The sequence below is a fragment of the Cygnus olor genome, chromosome 2, assembly GCF_009769625.2.
Source record: "Cygnus olor isolate bCygOlo1 chromosome 2, bCygOlo1.pri.v2, whole genome shotgun sequence".
Taxonomy (NCBI): domain Eukaryota; kingdom Metazoa; phylum Chordata; class Aves; order Anseriformes; family Anatidae; genus Cygnus; species Cygnus olor.
The window spans coordinates 25,148,917-25,175,200 of NC_049170.1; the positions used below are offsets into that span (position 1 = coordinate 25,148,917).

The 26,284-nt window shown below is 38.4% G+C and overlaps 1 protein-coding gene across 2 annotated transcripts in view; it reads right to left on the reverse strand.

Moving 5' to 3' along the window:
- Positions 1-1,987: 1,987 nt before the first annotated feature.
- CDK6 (cyclin dependent kinase 6) overlaps positions 1,988-26,284 on the reverse strand; it is a 141,901-nt gene continuing 117,604 nt past the window's right edge. For both annotated transcript variants that reach the window (XM_040549584.1, XM_040549585.1), the window contains exons 6-8: positions 22,382-22,432; positions 18,318-18,453; positions 1,988-15,795 (exon numbers count right to left, since the gene is read on the reverse strand). In XM_040549584.1, the coding sequence (XP_040405518.1) occupies positions 15,649-15,795; positions 18,318-18,453; positions 22,382-22,432 (334 nt within the window). In that variant the 3' untranslated portion in view covers positions 1,988-15,648. The remainder of the gene's footprint in view (positions 15,796-18,317; positions 18,454-22,381; positions 22,433-26,284) is intronic.

Sequence of the window (26,284 nt, forward strand, 5' to 3'; positions counted from 1 at the left end):
GCTGAATACACCAGAATTGCAAGGAAAATTTTCTCAGTTGCGAAGAAAATTTACTGTGGAAAATTGCAGAATTATGCAGCAGGGAAGGGAGAGTTTCAGCTCCTCAGAGCACAATCCGTATATCCTAATGTAAGGATTGCTTCAGAAACACATCAGGCAGAAGTTCTCAGTGAGCTGTCTGCAATGCCCGGGAAATACATCAAAGACACGAGCAACAAACTCCAGCAAAATGTATACATGAAAGAGGCCTTTGTATACAGAAGGGACAAAAAACAAAACAAAACAAAAAAAACCACCACAAACAAACACACAAACCCACAACTCAAAACAACACAACTGATAGGTGTAAAATGATGGATACAGATATTGTATTGTAAACCTTGCTGCACATCAGTAGTTGGCAGACATGATAGACAAAGACAACACATTTAAGCAATTCAAAATGAACGCTTGCTTCTACGGTGCTAACAAGCGTGTGGTACCTACTGTCATTAGATAATTGTGAGGCGAAGAGATCAGACCATTTATGTGACTAATGAGAAGAGTAACGCTTGTGCTTATTTCTCTGTAGTATTTTTCTTAATGGGTTTCTTATAATTTTATTTCTTTTCCATAATTGAGTTTTATGAGTCTCACATAGTTCACCCTCTCACAGATGAGGGCTAGGAAGAAAATTCGTGTAGGAAGAGTGTTCCACAGCTGTCCACAGACTGCTGCGGTTTCTCCTGGGCTAGCTGAGCGCTATCAGAGAGATAAGACATTGAACAGTATCCAGATCTGTACATCTCTTGTTTAATCTGCCAAAAATTTCTGCGATTTTTCCCTTTTTTCAGCGGGTGCTAGCCATGGCTGACAGGGGTCATGATGGTGACTGTTCTGGGACAACAGGCCTCCCTGCGGCTGATGATGTGTCTGTCTCTGGGTGGACTACATCTGCATCCTCTTATGAAGTGTTTAAAGGCTAATTTGTAATGTTGCATGATGTGTTTTTATTTAGTGTTGCATCATATCTGAAGTGTATAGAGGTGTTAGGGACTTTCACGGCTCCTTGTAGTTTCTAGGGGCAGTACAAGATTTTGGTTTTAAGTTAAAAAATCCTTTGTGGTTTGGGGGTCTGGTTAGCTTTGCAGTCATTTCTGTCTCGAACTTTCATCCAGAAGTGGAAATCTGTTTGGATGCCTCAGCTAATGGTTTTTAGATTCTGGTGGGTCATTTGAGGCCTCGTTGGTCGAAACTGCTTTTATCCTGCTCTAAAGAGTGCCTAATGGTCTTTGCAATAAACTGAGGCTTTATTTGAGCTGTTTTGCCGAGGTGGTTTTTTTGATTGGTTAGGAGTGAAGGCAGAAAACATGCATCTGGTTTTAGAGTTTGATGATGTGTTGTTTTTGTGTTTGACTCAAAACACGTACTTTTACCATTTCTATGTACTCAGAAATGTTACTGGTCATATTTGTAGCCAACGAAAAAAAAAAGCAGTCAGCCAGGGAAGTGTGCTTGGGTTCTCTAAAGATAGATTAAAATATCAGAATCTTTAGGAAGACACAAATAGCACACGCCTTAGGGCAACAGTTGGATTGAGTAACATTCGGGGAAAATAAAGCATTTCATGAATGACTGAGAGCCACCATTGCTTAATTAAAGCACAATTTTCCTAGCAAAGTTAGTCAAAAAAAAGATTTCAGTAAAGACAGACAGTGCTGAACTGAATAGCCTTCATAGCAATTGCAACAATTTAACACCTTTGACAGAAAAAGTGAACACTGAATTTTTTTATGGAATTCATCCTAGGGAAGCAAGAAAAGAATTCAGAAATGAGGACAAACGACATAACATTTTTTATAAAACTAAAGGTGTATGGTGGGATGCTTGAAAGGGTGTGAATGTGCTTATGTTTGCGTGTCTGGTTTTGTGTGTACGTTTGTTTATTTTCTGTAATACCCAGGGTGTTGAGAAAAACACTTGTAAACAGAAAAACTATAAAACAATGTTGCTATTTTTCTGTCTTTAATATACAATACTTACTGCATCTGTATTCATCTTACATTTTTAGATAAAAGAAAAATATAGCTCGAAAAGTGAAGTAAACTTCAGGAAAGCAGTTTTAAATACAAAACAAATTTCTTGCCTTTTTACTTTCCAATAATTTGGGAACAACTAAAAAGAACCTGACACCGTGAACATTTTTATTATATCGATTTTCATACTGAACCCTCAGCACCCAACAATAAATACACAACTTTGCTTCTCTTGCACTGCCAGCAGCAAAACGTTCAGTTCCAAAGGACTGTAATTCTGATATAATACAACATTGATAACCTTCTGTGTGCCTTAGTTTAATTTTGCTGTATTGACACATGAGTAGTTCTGCAGTCCACCATCTTTACAAACTTGTAAAAGCTAAAGAATATGTTATATGGTAAGGTGCATGCTTGAAAGAATATGCTCCGATGAACTTCAATGCAGTCGATGTAAAGTAGCCCCAGCTGAGGGTGTTCCTAAAGCAGAAAGCATCATAGGGTGAAATTTAGGACACAGAGCAGGCATGCAGTTAGATCAAAGGGCTTTGTTTGAAAGCTTGCAAAGAGAGCTCTAGAGTTTCCAAAGTGTTTGCATTATTTCCCAGCCATTCTGTACAGCAGAAACATAGTTTTCCCAATGCGTATATGGTAATCAGCAGCTGTGCAAGAAGAGGAGAGAGGCTGCAAGATTTCATGTACAGCAATGGTGCAATATTTTTATATACCACAGTTTGCATGTTGTAGCCCCTTGATGTAATATGTATGAGCAAAAGCTAAACCAGCATATTTAAGTAACAATTCAAGAAATCACTGTTGCACTTTTATGTATCTCTGTAGGTCATACTGTATTTCACACAGAGGTGATTTTAATGCTGAACAAAAAGAATGTAAAGAACACTGAATAGTAATTATTAAGCACACAGAATAAAAATAATGATGCACCTTTAAAAGAAACAGTAACACACGCACCTTTTCATGTTTGTACCCTGATTAAAAGAACATCTTGAATTTCAAGTATGAAGTGATACAGTGAAATCATGTCCCGTGAATAGGTATCAATGGTAGTCTAGGTAGTACAGTTTGCACTGTTAGGTAACTTGCCACCTTGCAAAATAAAATCCTACTGCATATGTAGGTAAAGTGACTTGAAATGCTAAAACTCTAGGTGCCAGCTTGTTTGCTGGTGTAAGCTGATACAATGCTGTAGAAGTCAACAGGACTATGCTGATTTTCACCAGCAAAGTATGTGATCTAAGGTGAATTAAGAAAAAAATATTTGAAACTGCTTTGCATGTTTCCCTTGAATAATCAAGTCCTAGACATCTCCAGAGCAAATGATATTACAAAAAGCAAAACCAAAAGAGCACAAAAGAAGAAGCCGAACAGCATTAGATGCTGTTTTGACTTTTTGATTTTTTTTTTTTTTTTTGGTAAAATCATACTGAGAAGTCAAGAAGTAAAGGCACCGAGGCGTATTTTGATTTCCTAATGGATGTTGGCCTGATGTAATATCAATTAATAAAGTTACTCCGGAAGTGTCTCAGAAACTGTCCTTACTGTTCATAATATTCCGTAAACCTGAAAGCACAAGTTTTAATAATGCCTTTTGCGACTGTAACTTATCTTGCAGATTCTGAAACAAGAATCCCGTAAGGGTTACAAACAGGCTTAACTTTATACAGTTCTGTTAACTTCAGTGGAATTTGTAACGTGTAAGTAAGGCACACATGGAGTGTCTGGAGCAGTGAGAAGTGAATCTTATTTCTGATACATTTCTGTACCAGCATCGTACTTTTCTCCACATATCCCAATGCCACTAAGAAGTGCACTTCCGAACTTCTGTATACAAAAGTAATGAATAGGAATTTTGAGAGAAATAATGTTATTAGAGTTAAGATTTTTGTCACGCATTACCATTTATATAGTACTCTTGCTGATTTACTAAGCTTAAATATCTTTATATAGACCTGAGCTGCCTGATGCTGAAATTTGTAGACTTGAAGGGTCAAATACTTGGTTTAATTTAACTGTAGTCAGTGGAGTTACAATGAGAGTAAATTATACTAAATGATTTAAAATAGTTTGACACCCCAATCCTATTTCATGCAATTGTCCATGCACAAAAGAATATCTAAATTTGCTGCCTTTGTGCTTTTGTATAGCCAACCATCTTTTTTAAAGCCCAGACGGGCAATTTTATTGCTGCACAAAATGTACTTCAGTTACAAGATGCTACTCAAACATGGCCCCTGGTTTAAGTGTCTGGAATTGACAGATACCTGCTGGAACTGCTACAAACAAAATAAAGCCAAAGGCAGCCTATGTAATATTTTCTAATTTTAATTTTTCAGACAACATTCTCCCACTATTTGTAAAATTAGCTCTACAATAGCATTTCAAAGTAATCTGCTTAATCTTTTACATATTTAAACAAACAAAAATACCCTAAAGCATAAAAAATACTACATCTGAACACACATACTATTCTAGTTGCAGAACTCAAGGTACAGTATGAAGCTTATTTAAATTTTTTTTTGACTGATCTAGCTTTCTGCCTCTCTATGAAACTAGCTTCACTTCAACAACCAAAATGTATACTAAATGCAAATAAACAACTAAGCAGCAAGACTCGACACATTTTTTGGCAACTAACCTTTTCACAGGACTAGTGTGTTTTCATAAGAAATAATATACTGAATTATAATAGCAATAATTTAGGTTAATGTCAAATAACTCACAGATAAATGCGTCCACATCTTCAATAAACACTGACCCCATTTCTGGGTGTCTCGGTGCTGTTATTAACCATGTGTCCCCACAACTACAACCGATCACTAAACGAAAGCCTTTTTCTGCAAATACTTTTGTGAGCAACTCTAGTCATGTGAGTAGCCCCTCTCAGCTCTGTGGGACTGCTCAGGTGAGGCACCATATTCATGTCTTTGCATACTCAGGCTTTCAGACTGAAGAGTATCAAGCTGGTGAGGAACATACACTCTTACACAGAAAGCAGAAGACAGACATACAGACGAAAGCTCTCTGTGGTGCTTTCAGGAGTTATAATATAAACATTTCCAAAGTTTACAGTTCAACTCCTAAGACATCATTTTGAAGGTATAATTTCTCTTTAACTAGAGCATTCAAAGACATTATACTTTTAAAGCTGTTCAAAGTAATGCACCTAAATATTACATGAAAAATAAAACCCATACAAGATTCAATGGCAGAAGTAGACCACTTAAATGAGTTGGAATGAAATGGACCATAAATACATTAATCTGAATGCTTGAAAAGAATTTACAGAGGACTTAAATACTGGAAAGGAAAGAATAAATGGGTGTCTGTGGGCTTGCTTTCAGTGCCAAAAACATACAGCTTTGTGTAGAAAACAGATTCTATCAGAAAAATAAAAGGCGACTTTATATTTTCTCTTTCTTAAGTATTTTAAAATGAGCTTCTTGCTGTAACAGAAGTGGCTGCTTTGCCTGTAAAAGACTGCACGGCTAAGATTCCTCAAGACTTGTTTAGATCCTTTTCCACGGGAACTGGCTCTCATTCCTTACCAAAAAGCACCGCTGTAAGGTAAACTTCTTTAGCCCACATTGTCGTGACTATAAATGGGTTGTAGGAGGGAAGTTCAATCTCTAGGAAAAGAGATTTTGAACACTGCAGAGAATGACAGCAAGGTTATTAAGTGGTGCTGAATATAAGGAAGGTGTCACAGATACTGGGTTTTATTTGCTGGAATCTAAACTGAGACAATTGATACATTTAATACCAACCACCAGAGAATGATCCAAATTTTTAGACAGTGCTGACCTACTCTGGTTTTGATCTAGTAATCTAGAGTAATGCTTTTCTATTCAACTTATTATGCACAACAGGAAGGGCAATGGAGGTGGTGGAGGTGAATCACATCAAAAGAAAACAGCTGGAAAACCACTGGGTTGACAGACATATAGGGCGAAAAAGGAAAGGACAGAGCAACCTTTGCAGTCCCTGCTGCTCACAGTTCTACTTCTATCCATTGAGCCTCTAATCTCATGACATTGCAGCTCTTCTATTATGTTACAATAGGTATCTTCAGTTCAAAATGTGCATGGCAATCAGTACTTCGGACAAGCTCATTGCCACCGAGCTTGTATAAGCCACCTTGTAGAGCACTGCATCTGCAAACTTCCTGCCAGCATCCAAAGTCTGATGTACTTTTCGTTGTAGTCCCAACCCATAGTTACAGCCACCCTTTGTTGCAAGGGACTCCAGGATAAACTCCCTGCAAAAAAATCCTGATGGATTTTGGGTCTTGCTGCAAAAGGATTGCAAAGCACTTTAACTAGCAGGCTGTAGACCCAGGCTTTATTTTGAACTCTGTAGGGTGGCTGTTGGAGATACATCATCATCCACCTGGAGTAAAGCACTTTGTCCTTTCCCACCGTATGCCCAGAGTTCACAGTCATCCTTTAGGAAGGTGAGAGAGGTCTCCTAGGGGACTTCTTAACTCTGTCCACTGTTATAGAAACAGTAAGCATACTATCCCCTCCAGATCCTGTAAACACTTTTTCTCAGGAGAATATATTGGGGTCATGGTCTGACTGTGCCTAGTACTTGTGGCAAGGCTCTGTACTCATATCTGCCATAGCATGAGCAAAGGAATGAGCTTGATTGCCTGCACGCGCCCATGCCGTCTTGAAACTTGTGGACCCTCATACAGAGAAGGTCTTTCTCCTAGGTGCTCTGACTCATTCTGGGAGAAGACATCTCCCTGGGAACAGTGATCTCTGGGAAGAAGAAGGGGAAAGGGGTGAGCAGAAGGAGGCTGGCATTGTTAGTCTTGTATGTATCCTTTAAAAACTTCATATAACAGAAGAATCACTGGCTGCTCTTGTAAACATACACAGACAGTTGTCCAGCGACCTTCTATACTTACTAAATAATCTTATGAATCCAAAATAGTTTTGGCTGATCAAACACATTATGTTCAATCTAATCTACACCTGCTCATGTCTTTGCTTGAGCCAAAGAGTGTCAAAATAACAAACACTTTGCTATGTTCTTCTGTATCAATTCTCAACTCCTAATGAGAAGCAAGGGAAAATGAGAGAAGACATCACTGTCTGCCTGCAAACTGGGGGGCTGCAGAATCACAAGATAGTAATTTAGCTCACAGTTTTTGAGTGGCTGAGCAAGGTCAGCTACAAGTGATAGGTGACCAAGTGTTGCCACAGTAAGAGGAAGCAGGGTGTTGAAAGGCTGTTAAGGACTAGGATCTCCAGGTATACTTTTGGTGTTACAGTAGGATGATCTGGAATAAGGAAAGGAGTCGATAAGCTGCTGGGTGATCTATCACTATATACATATATATATATCACCAATGCCAGAGAAGTACAGTGTAGAATTAAAGGCTTCCTATTCCTAGAACTGCAAAATTTGTCTCTGTGCCAAGCCTAGTTGCTCATATTTAATGGAAGGACCAAAATAAGCCGCTCTGTGCTATCACTTGCCATGTCACCCATACACATGAACTAAACCTACACAGACCTTGTACTCCCTATTTCTGTGCTGCCTATTTCTGGAGGCGGCACAACAATAGTTAACAGTAGCTCTGAGGCTGGCACAGCAGCTTGGAAAGCTCCATTCCTGCTGTACAACCGATGAAAAGACTCCCTTTTCCCTGGCAGACAGTTCTGCAGCATCACTTACACTGGGTGTCTAACAGGCTCTCAGACTTGCTCCTGCAAGGCAGTGAACCACCTGGACTGATCCAGCCAAATCTGCATGTGGATAATCTCATTAAAATCCAAGTGCTCAAACACATGCCATTTTGGATTGGCAAAGAATTTTCAATTTGCTGCAGGAGTCAGCTTGTAATGCACAATGATACTTCACACTAATGGGTGCCCTTAGTGATACATTCTTCATGTCTGCAGCTGAACTACAGGCTGTGTCTGTATGGCCAGATTAGTCTGCTTTCAAGCTGTCTCAACAGCCTTTTTTTTTTTTTTTTTTTAATATATCTACATAGAAAAATCTCTCACTTATACAAAATCTGATTTAAAAAATACAGCTGTTGCTGTCTTGAAAAACTGCACCAGCACTCATGATTTGAGTTAGCACATTAAGGATCTGGAGCTAAAATCCTGTGCAAGAGCATTGCTTTATCATCTTAGGCCTCTGAAAGTGAATGACAGGAGAAAACAAAAAAACATGGAAAAAAGTCTTCCCCCTACACTTATACATAACTTTTCCACATATTCAAATTCACTTTCCCAAATTGTCCTGAATTCTCCTATCTCTATCCATTTTTCCTATCTTTGCAGCACTTTGCAATTTTCCTCTCTCATCTAGATACTCAAAATAGATCCTAACATTCAAGAACATAAACAAACAAATAGTCCCACAAAGGTTTATAAAAGGAAGAAAGGTCACTAGAAAATGGTAGCTGCCTCCTACCATTAATGCATGGCAGGAACATACAGCAGAACATGGCTTAATTCTGCATCTACAGGAACAGCACACTGTGCAGCTCAGAGTGCTGGGCATAGCCAGCAGCAGTAACAAGTTTTGGGAAGATTAATAACATTATATATGATTAGGGTAGGGCTGATGATTTAATGACATGTCAAATGTATGAAGCATGGAATAAGAGGAAAGGTTGCATATTACAGTCTGTTAACTACAATCTCTTCAGAAGTAATTGCATGAAGGAAGCAAAGACAGTGCTGCTTGGCCGGGCTTAACATGAGCATGTCAATGGGAGCAAGTATCAGTGTAAACATTAGAAAATTTGCCTGGCATCTGGTTGGGTTTAAGGTGCAGAAAGCTAAATAGTGTGGATGCAAAATATAGCACGCTCAAAAATGGACAGAGAGCTTGAGAGCTTTACAGCATATCCGTGTATACATCACCAAAGTAAACATTACCTGCTTTCCCTTCTCCTTTCAAATAGTATAGGTAGCTTTAGTGCAAATGAACATTAAAATGCTAATTAGAATAAGTTCATACCTGGATTCTTCCTTAAAACCCTATCAACTTTGAGAAGTCAGTGAAAGAGTATCAGTTTCAATGCATATTTAATACACATTGTTTGTATTTACATTTCTCACTTTATAAATACTCTCCTTTTCCCTTATCCCAGAAGTACCTTCCCAATAGTTCCTTGAAATCTTTTTTTTTTTGTTTCATCCTTACTAATGTCAGTTTTTTTAAAGGCAGTATCTTTTGTCTGATCTTCTCTGGAAACAATCTACTCTACCGTGATCACCAAGTATCAAAATAGCCATATCAGAATCTCTTGCTTTCTGTACCCATGCAAGATAAACATGCAACATTTACTATACCTAAAAGAATGATATTTAGCTAGTTTCTGCAAGCACTTAATGAGCCATTTTTGTGCACACTATTCCTAAGTGTATTTTGTGGTTCTTTTGTCATGTATATACTGCATATCTGTATGTAATACATGTGAAGCTTCAGACTAAAGGGAATAAATAACACTTGCCAAAAGTATAATTGTCAGTTTGTATGTCCACATCTTTCTTGTTTCAATGGCTTAGTTCATTTAAATCAATGAAAAAGCTTCTTATTGTTTTACAGAAGTTACTGGGATTTGATGGTTACTGATTTGGTCCAGAAACTGGAATTATATTACAGTCATTATTTAACAATTCACAAAACAGAGATATAATAAAATAAATAGCTCACAGATAGAATTCCTATTTGAGTTGCACAGCCTGTTAAATTGTTCAAATTGTAGTCATACTTTTGCACACCTCAACTGTATTTGCACACATAAAAAAATGGATATGATAATGAAACCTGGTAGGTATCATTAGGCCTATGAAATCCCACTTACTTTTCTAGAGATTGTTTCTGAATTTTTTCCTCATGGAAATTATCTGTATAACTCTAATACTTAGCAATCAAAAAGAAAAGTGATAGCTTATGAACAGTCAGTTACTGAAGATTTCAATATATAACATGCTATTCTCTGTGAATTTAAAAATAAATTTCTTATTTTTTCTCCCACAATTGCAGTTTGGAAAAACATTTTTTTTCCTAATATGCTAATGTCAACAAAATCACACATTAAGAGAAGAGTGAAATCCTGTTAACATCAAGAAAGCTCTTCATATTTAGAAGCAGTTTTGAGGCAATACAATAAATACATTAGTTTCCTAAGCTTCTGATCAGTTCAAGCTTCAAGCATAAAACAACAGATCACTCTAATAGTCTAGTATCTTCTAATTCACATTGTACATAAAAATCCATCTATTCCTGAAACTATTGCATACGAAAAATACTAACAAAGTGGTTCTATAAAACAGAGTTCTTAGAAGAAACTTCCTCATTATTCAGCTGTGTATTATACATGGCACATAATTAATGTCGACTTTTAAACCAAACCGTGTGGTTTATGATTCATAAACATATTTAACAACTGATGTGTTTTCAGTTGTGAGTCAGATAAGTGCTCAAGTTTGTTGGCTGAAGGACCAAACCAGCATGTTTTCTCTGTATTTTCCATAATAAAATTGGCTGGGTGGCCAAGAAGGCCAGCGGCATCCTGGCTTGTACCAGGAACAGTGCAGCCAGCAGGACCAGGGAGGTGATCGTCCCCCTGCACTCAGCTCTGGTGAGGCCGCACCTTGAGTGCTGTGTTCAGCTTTGGGCCCCTCAGTACAAGAAGGACATCGAGGCCCTGGAGCATGTCCAGAGAAGGGCTACGAAGCTGGTGAAGGGCCTGGAACACAAGTCCTGTGAGGGGCGGCTGAGGGAACTGGGGTTGTTTAGTCTGGAGAAAAGGAGGCCCAGGGGAGACCTTCTTGGTCTCTACAACTGCCTGAAAGGAAGATGTGGGGAGCTGGGGTCGGCCTCTTCTCACAGGTAACTAGTGATGGGACTAGAAGGAATGGCCGCAAGTTGCGCCAGGGGAGGTTTATGTTGGAAATTAGGAGACATTTCTTCTCAGAAAGAGCAGTCAGGCATTGGAATGGGCGTTCAAGGAAAGGTTGGATGTGGTGCTTAGGGACATGGTTTAGTGGGTGATATCGGTGGTAGGGTTGTACCAGATGATCTTGAAGGTCTTTTCCAACCTTAATGATTCTATGATTCTAATACCAGAGAGAATTATCCCTTTGTATGATAAAACGTGCTTCTCAAAGACAGTGAGTGAACTTGTGAAAAGTAGCATGGCACAGTATTTCCGTCTTATTCTCCAAAACGACCTTCAAGTATGAAAACCATGTAAAAGTTACATTGCTGGATACCATCCCTCATGCAGGACATGCTCAAATACCATAACTTGCTGTTTTCTTGCATGTGAAAGGCTCTATACATGTAGCACCCAATTTCAAAGTTTTGCAAATACGATATCCTAATTATTTGGTCTGTTTTAATAGAGAAACAAGAGGGAAAGGTACTTTTAACATTTCCCACAGTAGACTAATGTGCTGAAAAAACAATGGAGTGTGGGCACAGCCTACACAGAAATATGCACAAAGCCTATTTTTAGAATTTTACTTGTCACACAGAAGACAACACAGGTGTACACAAAACTAAGGTTAAGCGAGGAGGTGCACAAAGAGATTCTTTTTAAATCATCCCTTCTGGGCTGATGGACTAAAATAAGCAACGCTCAGTAACAGGGGCATAGGGACACTGGCACTGTGTAGCTATTGAAAATTTGTAAGAATCTTGTTGGAAATAGCACCTTCGAGTGTCACTGAAATCTGGTTTCCATATGGGTGCTGAGAGAGAGGAACTGGAGAGCTAGACTGAGTGTGCGGACTGGGTGAAGAGAGAAAGCGGCTGCTCCAGGCATATTGCTATGGCTCAGCACTTAGCACTTCACTACCTGGCTTTGGTGATGTTTTTCCTTGGCTATTGGGTCTGCTTTTCCTGCAGAATTATGTAGCAGTGACAAAAAAAAAGGTTTGTTGGAGATGGAAATTGCTCCGTCTGTTACTCAGAACATCCTGTTGTCTAGTGAGTAGAGCACAGAGTCTGCTTGTGGGTGTTTTAGGAGCTAAGCAATTAACCCTACTTTTAATATATTTTTTGCCAGTGTTTTTCAGCTGCTGTTGAACCAGTCCTCTAGAACATATACGTACGGGCATAGTTATTGTGAAGAACTGCACTCAAAAGTGTTATTTAAAGGGTGTACGAAGAGTTGTCATCTCAGTCTGGAATATCTGTGAAAAGGAGCAATTTTTTCACATGTATAATTCCTACATCCTACACATACAGCAGTAATGAGTACAGAAACTTCAAGACTACAGCTATACCAGTGAAATAAAAAGAGCAAGGGCATGGCTTGAGCAGTCCCACAGCTGTCTCTGTACTGTCTCATTATTAGCATGATTCCCAGCATGCTTTCAGCCAGTGCCAGCACTTTGCCCAGCCAGGGAACAGGACTCCTCAGTTTACTAGTGTAAGTGAAGCCTCATGGCTTGGCAGGGAAAATGGGAATCAGATGAAGCCTAAGGCATGTCAGAGAGGACTACTGGAATTTCTTCCTGAAAAGATTTTGAAAAGGAGGTCATTTGAAAAGTCCTTATGCCTTTGAATCCAGTCCCTTGCTACCACAAGGGAAAAAAAGATCTTTACCCTAACCCTGTCAAGACAGATTTCCTTTTTTCTTGCTGCCATTCCCACCGGAAGGATGTCGCAGAACCAAAAATTAATGCAACCTCTTCCAATCTTTCTCCTGAATACTCCCACTTATAACCTGATCCTATATTAGACAACATACAGCACCACGTTGCAGAGGCTCTACTTCTGATTCCATAGGCCAGCTCCTGCTTTTCTCTGCTGCTCTCTTGAGCTCTACTTCTGATACCATGCATTGGTAAATTCTGCTCCAGTAGTTTACTTTCTTGCAATTTCCATATTCTCGTTAGTTCTTGGGCCCACACTAAGCAACCTTTGGCTTAAAGTGTTAACTTCCCTCTTTTTGTTTCACCCTAATAATTTGCTTACAATCAGAAATCTCTCTCTCTCTCACACACACACACACACACAAACACACACATTTTTACCCTATGTTAGCTCTTGGAGAGCTCTGGGAAAGTTCCCTGACAGCTGCTGGAAAGCCACACCAGCTGAATGCCCTGATATAACATGTACGATAGCTTGGTGGCAGGTAAAATCCAGAATATTTTAAAAAGTGCTAAACCATGTAGAAAACTTTTCTATTTGTTGCTCTGGCAAGATTCTCCTAAATGTTGGCTCTGTTTGTTCTAATTAGTGTTTTAAAATTGTTATAAACAATTCATTCTGGCCTATCTTTTCCCATGAATGTCAAAAACCTATTCACACTCGGGTCCATCAAACCATGGAGGAATAGGGCTGGTTCAACACCAGTGCAGTGGGTTTGCCATTCTCTTTGGGTGTAGGAGAGAAGAGAACGACAGAAACGAGGCCAAGATTAGAGGAGTTAGCTGCTGTGACCGCTCCTTGGCCTTCAGCTTGCCACTTGCAGAGCTTCCAAAATTCTTGTGCTATGCATCTGTATTATCTCTGTGTGTGGATGCCTCGTACATGCTCTTGCCAGGCCTAATTTGCGACTTGCCTGTTCATGCTGGTAGGTTTCGAGTACATATCATTCTGGGCATGAAGAAAAGCACAGGCCAATGCATGCATGCATGCATGCAAGTGGTCCATTTAAAACCTCTCCTATTTGAATAATTTAACCATAAGTCGCATGGTTAAGCGTCTAACAGTAAAGAAAAGCTTTATCCAAGAGACTGGTAAGATCTACTCACTCTCTTAGCAATGGACCATGTCCCAGATAGTGCAGATACCTGAAACAGAGTTAACAGTGAAGTCCACCACAACAGCCAGTATGCCACAGGTCTGAGAAGCCTGCCAGGGAGACAGCTACAGGTTCCCTTGCCAGATCCGGAAAAAATACATTGCTCAACCCAGTGCTCAGGACCTGCTTCTGCCAAGCATGCTGTGAGGAAGGGTATGATGCTGGCTCAGTAGCTAGACAAGATGAAGTAGAGATGAAGAAGAGAGTAGCCTAACGGACTATCATAGGAGTAAGCAAAGTTAGCTGCCTCACTTATAGGATCATAGAATCATAGAATATCATCAGTTATACTGCAATAGTGTGTATTTATATATTCATGGTAAGGGCTAACTCGGACCAATTTTCCCCCCAAGTCATATCCAGGTAAATGCACTGAATTCATGCTAGGGAACAGCTTTTATGGATTCAAAATACTTCTTTTTTTTTCCCAGTACAGTATTAAAAAAATAAAAGTTTCTTTTTAAAATACTGAAAATATATTTTAGTTAAGGTAAAAGTACTAAATATAAAAAAAAATTAATGTAATATTTAATATAACTGTGCTATAAAGACACGTGAATTGCTCAGTTATTTTGACATTCAATAATGGCACATTAGCCCTAGCGGAGAAGCATGTGCCAGTATACCCACATGGTGGTTTAGGAGAGAAGCTCATGCATTTCTGCATAGAAAACAAGTCTTCTTAATAAATGACATCTGAGAGATTTTGTGACAGTAACGTTCATGCACTTGTGATGCATGGGGGGTGTTGCAGGTAAGGCAGCGCAGTACACAGCATGCAATTCAGCACAAATAAACACCTGTACTTCTTTACAGGTATAGGATTCTCTGCTTCTAATCTGGAAATATTTTGTCTGTGTTCCTTTTCAGCTGATAATGAGAACAAGTTCAAGGCACAAACCTGTATTCATTTTCATTGGCTCTGCTCATGTCTTTGAGCTGCATATCAGAAAATTCAGAACGAGATAGAGAAAATGTGCCTGCAGCTGTTTCCAGGGAGGAATGATGGGTTAGATGATGGGCTAGAATGTGCATGTATTCCAACATAACCTATGTGGAAATTGAATGGATCTTTAAGAATGGGATCCTGTAAGTTTCTTTAAAAGACTTGCTTTTGAAACATGCACACAAACTTAACTGGATAGTAACTTGTTTGTGTATGAAAAAAACTAAAAGTTGAGACATTTATTATGATCACCATCATCACTATTATTTTTATAGAGCAATTAAATGATAAAATAATCCATCCAAGTTTTCAACTGGGGAAGCACCTGCATATATTCTACGATGCACAGTAACTGGATGTATTAATGTATGTATCAGTTAACTGCAGGTTGCAGAGATCTGATATTTCAATGCCATCCTTTAAATATCACTTTAAGAGATCACATAATAATAATAATAAAAGTACCAAATCATGCTTCAGCAGCTAGAGAGAGAGATTGCATCATGTTTTGGCAGTGACTTGATCATCCTACTCCACACTGGCAGCATTCAATATTAAAATGATAAAATGGCAGCAAAACTGGTCAGCAGCTTCTCTTCGTCTGGAGTTTTCCCAGGTAGATAAACAAAACAAAAACAAAACAAACATAAAGCTGCAATGGGAGCAGGTCAAAACCCTGTTCCTTGCATCGCTCTGATGAAAGTAAACTAGATTGGTTTCCTTGGATAAGCACATCACAATCCCAAAATAAAAGATAGGTGTTTAAAACCTCCAAATAATGATCTTCACTCGAACAGCTATGTGTTTTATATGGGTCAGTGGCCTTGTCAGCTACATGTCTTGTTCATTTATAGATTCATCTTCAGTCAGCATTATGATGCATTCACCTCACTGGAGTTTTGGCTGGATGACATGTGAGAGTCCAGATTCTCCTTGCATTTCTCCAGATCGTGGAAATATGGGTGAGACAGGGCAACATAGGCAGATATTCTCTTGGCTGGATTGAACGCTAAGCATTTCTGTAAGTATGAAAAGAAGTTGATTTTAACTACAATGTAAAGTTATAATTGCAAACATTGCAAGTCACTGTCAATTACTTATGCATGTCACTGTCAATTTATGATCAGTATGAGACACAACAGGGTCACAGCAGTTGCTGCATGATAAGATGGTCATGCATATTAAAACAAGCGGTCGGGTTACAGTATAGCATCCTCAAAGCTAATAGAAAATATCAAGTTAGAAAATTAAGATATTCATAGTTTAGGCAATCCCAGAATTCAGGTTTTCTTGAATTCAGATGCACAGGATATGTGTCTCTCAGACTGCAGGGAGCAACTATTAATGAATGGCTTTTGAATCCCCCCAGTATTCAATATATTCACCTTTTGTGGGTATAACCCACAGACTGTGTTATAAGGTTTATGTTCAATGTATAAGCTCAACGTTTCTATAGGTGTTGGGTCTTTGACTTCATACCCTTTGTATGTTAATGTTTTGTGTTTGCTTTCCTAGATCTTTTGGAAAAACAAAAACAAAACCAGAACATTTCCATTATGCTGAAATAAAAGAAGAATTCAAGAAACATTCAAAATTCATCAATGCCAGTCTGTAAGTGTGCTGAAAGCTCTGCTCCTCTGCTCTGGTCAGTACTATTGTCTCCTTATATTTTTCACTGACTTCATGTTACAGTATTGTTGTTTTGTAATTCAGTTATCTGAGCTTTAACTGTTTGTTTATTCTGTGTCTGTTTAGGATCTGGCATACTGCAGTCTTGGACTCTTGCAGTGACTTTCAATAACTAAATATCCACATGACTTATCACTGAGGTGAAACTTTTAGATCATGGCTTTCTGCCACAGTAATGACATCAGCAGGTCTGGTCAGTGTGTCAAACACTCCCAGAGAGATACATCCTTTGGGAAGGAATTAGGGGATTTCACTTTTTGTAGGTAACAGGAGCAATGACAACCTTAAACTGCATTTCATTCAGTAATTTCAGAGCTGTGCTAAAGTGATGACAGATCTTGGGTCTATTCCTCTTAAATTAAATGTTTTCTGCCTTGTTCCAACCCCTGCCTGCTTGTTCCAGATACATTTTTGTTCCCTGCTTTTCATTCTAATTCCACTGTTTATGTTCAGGTGATGGTAGACTCCCATTCTAAGGTCCCCTCCTAAAAGCTTTCATATCCTCCCACTGGAAATTCTCCCTCTTCATCCTAGCTGTACTTTGCTTGCCGTCTTTCAAGATCCGTATCCCTGCCCTTGTCCAGCCAGCTCAGAAATCTCCCCATAGTCTTATGTTTTATACCTTGTTCTTCTCCTTTCCTTGATTCACCTCCAAATAGTTTTCCTCCTAGTAACCTTGTCTAACAGATCCAGCTCTCACTTTCTGTTCTTGTATCAGAATTTATATAATTTAATTCTTGAAGTTTAACTCAGTGACTTCATGCCCCCTTTCATTTGTGGATCCCACTTCTCATCTTTTTGCCTAACAGTAATAACTTCCCACCTCACCATCTAGGCACAGGTATTTTTCTCTTCTTCCCTTCCATCATGTGTCGAGCTCACTGAGCTCACTGACATGCTTTAGTCCTTGTTGTTCTCAAAATCTTGTTATTTTCCCATGTCTAGCTTTCATTCCCAAGCTGCCTGGAAGCACAAAAGATGCATTTCTCCCATCATTTCAAGTGTCCAGATGTAGTTCACTTTACCACAGCTGTAGTTATAAAGACAGTGGAGAATGATCTGCTGTTATATAGAGATAACTTTGGCTGGAGCTAGGAACAGCTGAAGGGATGCAGCAAATCTTTCAAGATTTGCACTGACCCCACTCTACTGAGCTCAAGTGAACCAAGTTCTTTCAAAGGCTTCCAGAGAACAAATATAGCTAGATTTCAACAAGCACAGCAAAAGGCAAACTCTGAGGCAAGGCCATTCTCAATATTCAATTCCAAGACTGAACTTGAGGGCCAAGGTTTCTAAAATATCTATAGAAATGTTGGAAATAATCTAATTAAATTAAGTCTTACCAGCTTTACCAGCACAATTTGTTTGCTTCTTTTCAATCTTGTCATGTTTAAGAGGCAATGATTAATTGAATTCCAAATTGCAAGTTTTCAGCATTCCGTAGAAGGCATGCAGATGTAATCTGCTTCTACAGCCTATTTTCTGCTTTGCACTGGGCCCACTATACCACGAAAAATGGTAGATCAGTTTCTGTACTCAGGTCAGGCTTATACCACAAGAATGGCTGAATCAGTGACACAACAGCAGTCAGCAAGGAGGATCAAAGCATACGGTATAAAGACATGTTGAACATGTACTTGCCTGACAGAGTTTCCTAGCCTCCAACTATTCTCACTTTTGACACCTCATGAGTCAAAGGTGGTGTCTTTGTACTGATGTTTCATAGATTTACATGAATTTGCCTATTTGCTTTTGAGTTTTTCTTTAATAACCTCATTAAATGGAAATATAAATGTTTCTTGGCATGTAGCTATCAATCATGTGGTTTGGAGAACAACAAATGGAAACTCACGAGAAGCAAGTCTTTGCCCAGTTCATCAATATCTGGTACAAATTTTTCAATAGGTTGTGCGGGTCTGGAAGCGAAAGCATTTCTTGGAAGGGCAACATCATTAGGCCAGTCCTCTTCTTCTGGGAGTCCAATTACACTGTGAAAGGCAAAACATAATGTGAGCTCTGGACATTTACACAGTCTTCCCTTTGTATTGAATATACTGAGTAGCAGTTTACTTTATGAGTAAGTCTTTTGGTTTAAATGAGATTAGTTGTACAGTAAGGCACTGATCACTGTGAATAGAGGGTGATGAGTATAGGCCTTCAATGTAGAAATCATTCTGTGGCCAGCACAGTTTTCTGGCCTAGGTCTCAATTTTATGAGTCTTTTGTTGAAAAAAGGCTGAGTGCTTTGGAAGAAATTTGCTCAGCTCTTGACTGGATGGTGCAACATATGTCACTCCAGGATGATTAAAAGCAGTATGTTTCAAAGGGGAATTGCATGCAAGGACCTTTATTCACAAGAAAAGGGACTGAGAGAAGAGTATGGGTCAAGATGAGGGTAAGGCAATAAAAGGGATGTTTCATAATGCTTCAAAGCTATGTGCAGGAATTGTTGCCTAAAGTTAAACAATTTATTTGCTTCACAATACAGGTTTTAAAGTCTCAGTTCAGAAGTAGCACAGGACTGTAGTTCTTTATATCTTTACTTCCCATTGTATTTTAGTTGTTTTTTACCCTTGAATAAAATATTTGAATTTATTTTTATCATTTCTGTCTTTATTACTTTAAATTATAGAAGGTATTTAAACTCATTAAATAAGTATGCTAAGATTTCAAAACCCAAATAAATGAAATAGTAGGTAAACCTCTAACGTTGGATCATGTCACACACATTTCATGTTTTAGTTTGATGTTAACGTTTGCAGTGGTGAAATGCCAATTTCTGATGTAAATTCTAGAAAAGACCACACAATACTTGTCAGATTTTATGGAAAATCAATTTTTACAGCCTGTAAAGCTGAGATATTTTAATTGAAATGCTGACAGGGTAAGAGGAGAAGGAACATAAATACTTGGGTCTGCACTAAGCCCAACGCCACTAGGGAGCAGCATTGACCTTTCTCTTACTGAGGTTGGTAAGACTGGGTGAAGCCTAGCGTCAAAAACTTTGATGTAAGTCGTAGGTTACCTCACTGAACTTGGTGGAATTACTACACCTCTATCTACATGGGTTTTAGATTGTAATTTGGCTCAGCTAAAAAAAACACAACACAGCATGACTAGAAGGGCAAAGCAATTAAAATCTCAGGACAATTTCATTTTACTACATCAGAAAACATCACAGCTCTTGGGAAAACATGAGTTAAAACTGTATGAAAACTTAATTTTTTTATTTTATCTTTTACAACCACAGATATGTCAGGAGTATGGGGCAATGCCCTTGGCCACAGTGGTTAAAGTTATGTGATTAGCTGTTCAAGGATCTGAACCTGTATTAAATGTAACACAAATAGCACCATAAGAGGATGGGGGAGTTAAATTTTTTAAATAACCGTGACATTTAGCCTGCCATTCAAATGTGTTTGGTTAGTCCCATTTTTTTAATGTTTGCATGAGAGAGCATGAAGAGGGCAGAATAAGCACAGGCGCAGGCAAAACTAACAAAAAGAAACGAGGAGGCAGCCTGTCAGACAGGTAGGGTGGAGAAGACCAACAGTGGAAAGGAAAGATATTTTTAGTTACACACTCACGTAGTGTTCAAAACTCTTAATAATGAATGTCTGAGTAGATGCCCTCACTCTGGTCTGGTAGCACTACCATTTCAGTGACTAAGTTTGGGAGTATCTTGGATGAGTTTCACCTCCTGCCAAAGGTTCAGGCCTGGTCTTGAGAAATGCTGAGTACTTTCCGCTCCCATTGATCACAATGAGAGACAAGTCTGCTCACACCATTGCGGCATTTACCCTGAAATCTGTGAGGACATCCCACACGCTGACGGTGTCCTGGAAAAGCAGGAAATTGTTTTGGGCCACCTCCTAGGGATTTACCCTCAAACGCAGTGGAATTTTACCTGACGCAGATCAGAACGCACATGTAAAACAAAGGTAGACCACAGCCCGATTATCTGAAAGAATATATCAGTCCAGCATGCATGAAAATCCTGAAACTACTTTCTGTCCAAATTAGTCTGGAGAATGACTCACTACTGTAGAAAGAAACAATCCTCCTACAAGAAGAACTATGCCTAACTGTAGGGGGTTCTCCAGCTGTGAAAACACAAAATAAACACTATTTAGCATACCCCCCCTCGCCCCCAAACCCAAGCAAGAGACTTTTGAACTATTTAAGGAGAACTGCACAAAAAGAAACAAAAGCAAACTTTCTCTTTAAGTAAACGTGTAATAAGGAATTTATTCTAAAATTAGCACAGCATTTTCTTTTCTTGATGAATTCTTTTCTGCACAGGTAATCTCGCCCCCTAGGGATGAAAAGATCCCATCGGAGGTTGCTGCTACCAGCTATGCATTTAATCCTATCCCAATTAATTTGGATTTTTCCCCTTAAGTGTAATAAACAAATCAAAATCCTTTAAATAAACCACAGCTATGTCTTTATTATTATTGTTATTATTATTAAAAATATGTTGCATGTATGAAAACTGTCTTCATTTAATAAAGCAGAATTTTGTAGGACTAAAAGAGTAGCTTTGGCAGAAGAAGAAAAAGTAAACTTTAAGGACTGATTTTTCTGGATTGTGGAGGAAGAGCTATTCAGCGCATGACAAATTAACCACGCAAGTGAGTCACATACACTGGTATGGTATGCAGGAAAAGGAAGTCAACTGTGTGAAATCAAGACCTGCAATTTAGGAACCTCATATTAAATAATGAAAATCCTTAGAAACAAATCTGTTATGATTTGCGAACTGTAAACATGGCTAAACAAAGAAATTCATTATTTATTCCAATTAAGCTCTTATCCCTAGAAATTTTACTATCTTGTCTCTGAAATATGTTTAAAAGAGTAATGTTTCAACCTTTTTTCTCTCTCCCCCTATCTGTTTCTGCTTTCATGCAGATCCCTAGATCCCTGCAGCCCCTCCATATAAAAGGGAAGACAGAGGTACTCAGGCAAATGAGCACTCATTCTGTAGCATGGGACCAGCTGTAGATGGGTCTGATTTCCTGATGACGTGCCATGTACATCGGATCTTAAATTTACACAGTTCTTATAAATTCAGAGCCATTCCTTGGTCTGAAGAGCTTTTATGAGAAAAAGAAAGATATATTCCTACTTAATTATCATATTGGTAATATCAGTCATTTCATTATTTTTTTTTAATAAGAACATATTTTTGAAGAGAGTTAATCTCTCTTAAACATCAGAGACTTCATAGCCTCTCCACCTCCTCAACATATTCTATGTATCTGAAGAAGAAAAACACAAACTCCTAGAATTTTAAAATGGTTTTAAAATAAAGCCAATTAGTTAATTCCAACAAAACATATTGTATGCTGATATTCCTTGTGTTCTCACAGTTATCTGGACTGGTAAACATTTTAATAGGCTATTCAATATTTTTAATAGCTACTTTCTTATTTCTTATGCACAGAAGGCTTTTCTATGAAGAAGCTGTTGGTAAACATCTTCAGCATTTCAGTTTAATTACAGTCTTATAGGTTTCTAATGTTTTCTGAAATCTACAAAGAAATTACTGAAAAAATGAAAACTCTATATTTTTTAGTTATAAGTGAAGAGAATCTCTTGAATCTAACTTTGGGAAAAGTCATGAATAGTATATGCACAATATGTTTAAGAGATTTAAAAAGCCCAGAACAGAAGTTTCTTGTAACTTCCTGCTGATGGCTGTTAGTTCTGCAGAACTATATTCCATGTTGCTTCCTCCTCTCACTCTAACACAGAATGCACGGAAATATCAGGTTGCATAGGGTAGCAATAGGAAATATGTCCTAGGAATACTTTGTTCTAGACACATTATTGCATTAAAAACATGTCAAAAACCTCACAGTGTTTCAATATTAAACAGATATTGACATAATGCAACTAGATATTACTTACTCAAAGATTTTTCCTAGTTGATCAACATCTGAATTTCCACGGAAGAGTGGTCTGAAAGAAAAAAGAAATATTTTTAGGATACGATGCTTTAATTAATGTAAATTTATATTTGCCATTGAGAGGTGCCATCGTAGGGTGAAAATGTTATTTTTCGGAGACCTCACTTCTTTTGCCTTCATGTTTTATCCAGTCTGTAAGTGCACCTTTAAGTTCCTACTAAAATTGATAAAAAAACAGGGCAGATGAAACATATCTTTGAATACGCTACTTTTGAGAATTTGTGTCCTTTAATGTGAATGAAATAACTTTTCTCACCTAATACTATCCTTTGAATTATATCATTAACAAAATATTTTTGATTATAATGAACATACTTAAACAGCTGTTTCAAGAGACAAAAACAGAATGAATGTCATGCAATTCATTAAAATATAATAAAATTAAGGATGTATTATTATGGTATAAATTCAAAATTAAATTCTTTGTATATCAAAAATGCACTCCTATGTTTAAAGGGTCAAATAAATGACAATGCAATTATGAAGGTCTGTAAAGAATGGAGTGTGAAGTGATACATAATTTACCTTGAAGGAGAGGAATACTTCTGCTGCATAAATAAAGATATATTCAGGAAAGACACAAATTAATAGGTGGAATCTCCAAAAGTTTTCAGAAAACACAGTGACTAAAAATGCTTTCAGAGAGTGGTACACACGTCTTCTTCTCAAAGTGCAATTTAAAATATCTTTACTCTTGTAATTTACAAAATACGATCACCCCATAGTGCCTAAAATAGGAAATTCAGATTTGTATGGTTGTATTGCTTTGTTTACCTGGAGTACAGTAAGATGTAATGAACAGTGCAATTTTATGTCTAAATTCCCAAGAGATTCCAGCAGATTACTGGTAGCTGATTAAGGATCCAGTCAAGACTAAGGACACCTGTGAAGAACAGGCCCCAGATGCTATGTACCGTTTTCATTCAACAAGATGTGGTCAGACACGGTAGATTACTCCAAGAAATGCAATCCAGACGTGCTGCAAACTGAAATATTAACTTGGGTCAACTGCTAGTCAGGCTACACCTCTCTTTTGGAGTACAGCACAAGCTGTAAATTACGGTTACAGTTTCCCAAACTAGTCAATGGAGCCATGAGGACTTGACAGACAATGCACATGCCCATGTTTTCATTCTCAGGCTTTGATTCTGAAGAAAGGTCAATTCTCCTGCCTCTCTCTGCATACTCCTTTTCTTCTTTCTGAAAAAGGTCCTTAAAGGCTGTGATAACCAGAGATCTTACACTTTACAAAAGAAGACCTCTCTCATCTACACTGGGACAACAAGAAGTACTTGGATATGGTCCTTCCCCTCTCATTGCCCACATGCAGGAGCAGCTGTATGATTTGGGTCTCCTGTTGCCAACCATGCGTCAATTATGAGAAATGGTCGTCATATGTCTTGCAACTCTCATACGGACAGTAGAGCTCCATGTCACTGCTTATCTGTGGGTCAACACCAAATATACCAAGCAGATCCAGCGAAGAGTGACAGGTCTCAGCTAGACATAATAATGTCTGCAGAAATCTGTGCCACCAAGAAAAAGAGCAAAGCAATAACTGGAACACATGTTGATGAACTAAACATGCATTTTGCCTCCATGTTTGTTGCCATCCAGGTCATGTCCTATCAACTTATACTGCAAGCTGCCTCGGGCAGGGACACTGAGAGGACAATTTCATCAAGACCAATTTGAAACCATATGACATCAGCTTTAAACTGATGGGCTAAAATGTGGTAGCCTGTTCAAGGGCTTTATTTATTATGACTGAATAAATGATAAATAATGGCAGACACTGCTTCTCAGATATACAGGATATTTACTAACAGCAGCCTCTTTGACAAGACTGTTTCAACTCAGAGGCTTGTGTACTTTATAAGCCTCGAGGTACTTGGCAATACTGACTTCTACAAAAAAAAAAAAAAAAAAAAAGAAAAAAGAAACTTCATTCGGATATGGGCATCTACTTCTGTTGTCAGTTTTGAGCCTGATTTTCAGGATGGTCAGTAGCTATAATCCAGGTATTGTTTGTGGCAGCAGGTACACTCCGTATCTTCCAAAGTCAGACAATATGACAACCTTAGAAGTTTTTTGAATGACTTCTTAAAATTATGAACATACAGTCTTTGTTACTCAGAAGAAAAGTTACTGAGAAATTCATTTTGGCTGTAGCATTAGAATATTGGGGCCTTTTAAACTAACAAAATGTACACAATCAGATAATCCTATCCATGCAAATGGAAAGCAGATTTAATGTTTTAAAATGTATGCTGAACCTTGTGTTAATGTGAAAGCTTGGCAAAGTCAGCTTTGTTCGCAAATCACCTTAGGCAGTGTCATGCCAAAACAAGTATGATTCTTGGGATTTTTAAGAGAGGTTTTTCCCATCGCTGCTGCTGTCTCAGATTCACTGAGTGCTGAAGAAGGAATTTAAATTCTTTTGAATATATAATTATACAACACAAGGCGACCTTCCAACATACCTTGATATTTCATCATAATGAAGCATTATTAATTCATCTTTCAGACTCCTATCCATCCCACCATCATGACTACAGCAGAATGCCAACTCTAGGCTAGGCACCACTAATGTAATGAAATTTGCCTCATGAATTTTGGCTGGCAGTTCAATTGGAATATTGGATGGATGATTGGGGAAGTAGATCCACTTAATCAGCAGCTGTATGAAGAGCTCATCTCACATTTTGGCGCTAGTTAGTCTTTATTAATGAGTTGCCAGCACTGCAAGTCCAGTACACCATGTATTGGAAGTTCCACCTCAAGCTGATAATTTTTTAATGCTATTCTTAAAGGTGGATGATGGTAGCTCTCCCAGTACCACTGAACTGGGAGCATACCCAGCAGCCACAGAAATGTAAAATCTCACCTTTGTTCTTTGTGTCTTTCACTTGACTCACTCACCCACTCACTCCCTGAGGTTTATTTATGCAAGCTGAATCCAGAAGTCCTTACTTGGGGATATATTCTCCTCTCTGTGATGATAATCTGTGTAGGACTGGTTACGCTTTGAAAGACTGATTTTGTAGAATTCCTTCTTTATTACTAGAGAAAGGCATGGACCTGGCTCTGTCTCCTGTGACAGAAACTGTGTTTGTCCTCTGACTTCAACGAACTCCTAAAACCTGTGTATGTGTGTCTCAGGAAAGAGGAGATATTCCAGTGGAGGAAAGGGCTATACACGAGAATACACTTAGCTTCTGTGTGGTTCCTTGATCCTCTCAACTGACTTTGACTTTTCCCTGACTTTGCTTACTTCAAAATCCATGCTCTGAGGGCTCCATTGCTATTACAAAAAACCACAATTGAACAAGGAAGAATAGGGGATAGAAAAAATTACGCTGCACCAAAAAGCAGATTTAATTTCCCTATTAGTTCAAAAAGTCTCAAATGCTGTCATGATCCCATATGTTCCTATTTTTGTTGGTTGCTGATTTTTTTTTTTTTGGGGGGGGGTGGGGGGGAGAGAAGGAGAAGGGAGGAGGGAAATGTTTCAGGGACTCTGCAGGTGTCTATCTTATTTGACCAGTCCTTCTCTAGTTCCTTGGAGCTAGACCTTTATCCAGTGCCTCTCAAAGGAAGTTGTCTGCTGACTGGAGGAAAAAACCTTTCATTTCTAATCTGGGACCAGAGTGCCCTTAGCCTACAGTTGTGAAGATGACTTGGAGACATCATATTATCCTATCCTGATAAAATAAATGAGTTAATGAGCATGTCCTTTTGAGAGCTAGGAGCTATAGTGGAACAAGATCCCGAGGTACAGAATGGATGTGCACCTACACAATGAAATTGATACTAGCTATGAGTCTGCATTGTGACTGTTTTC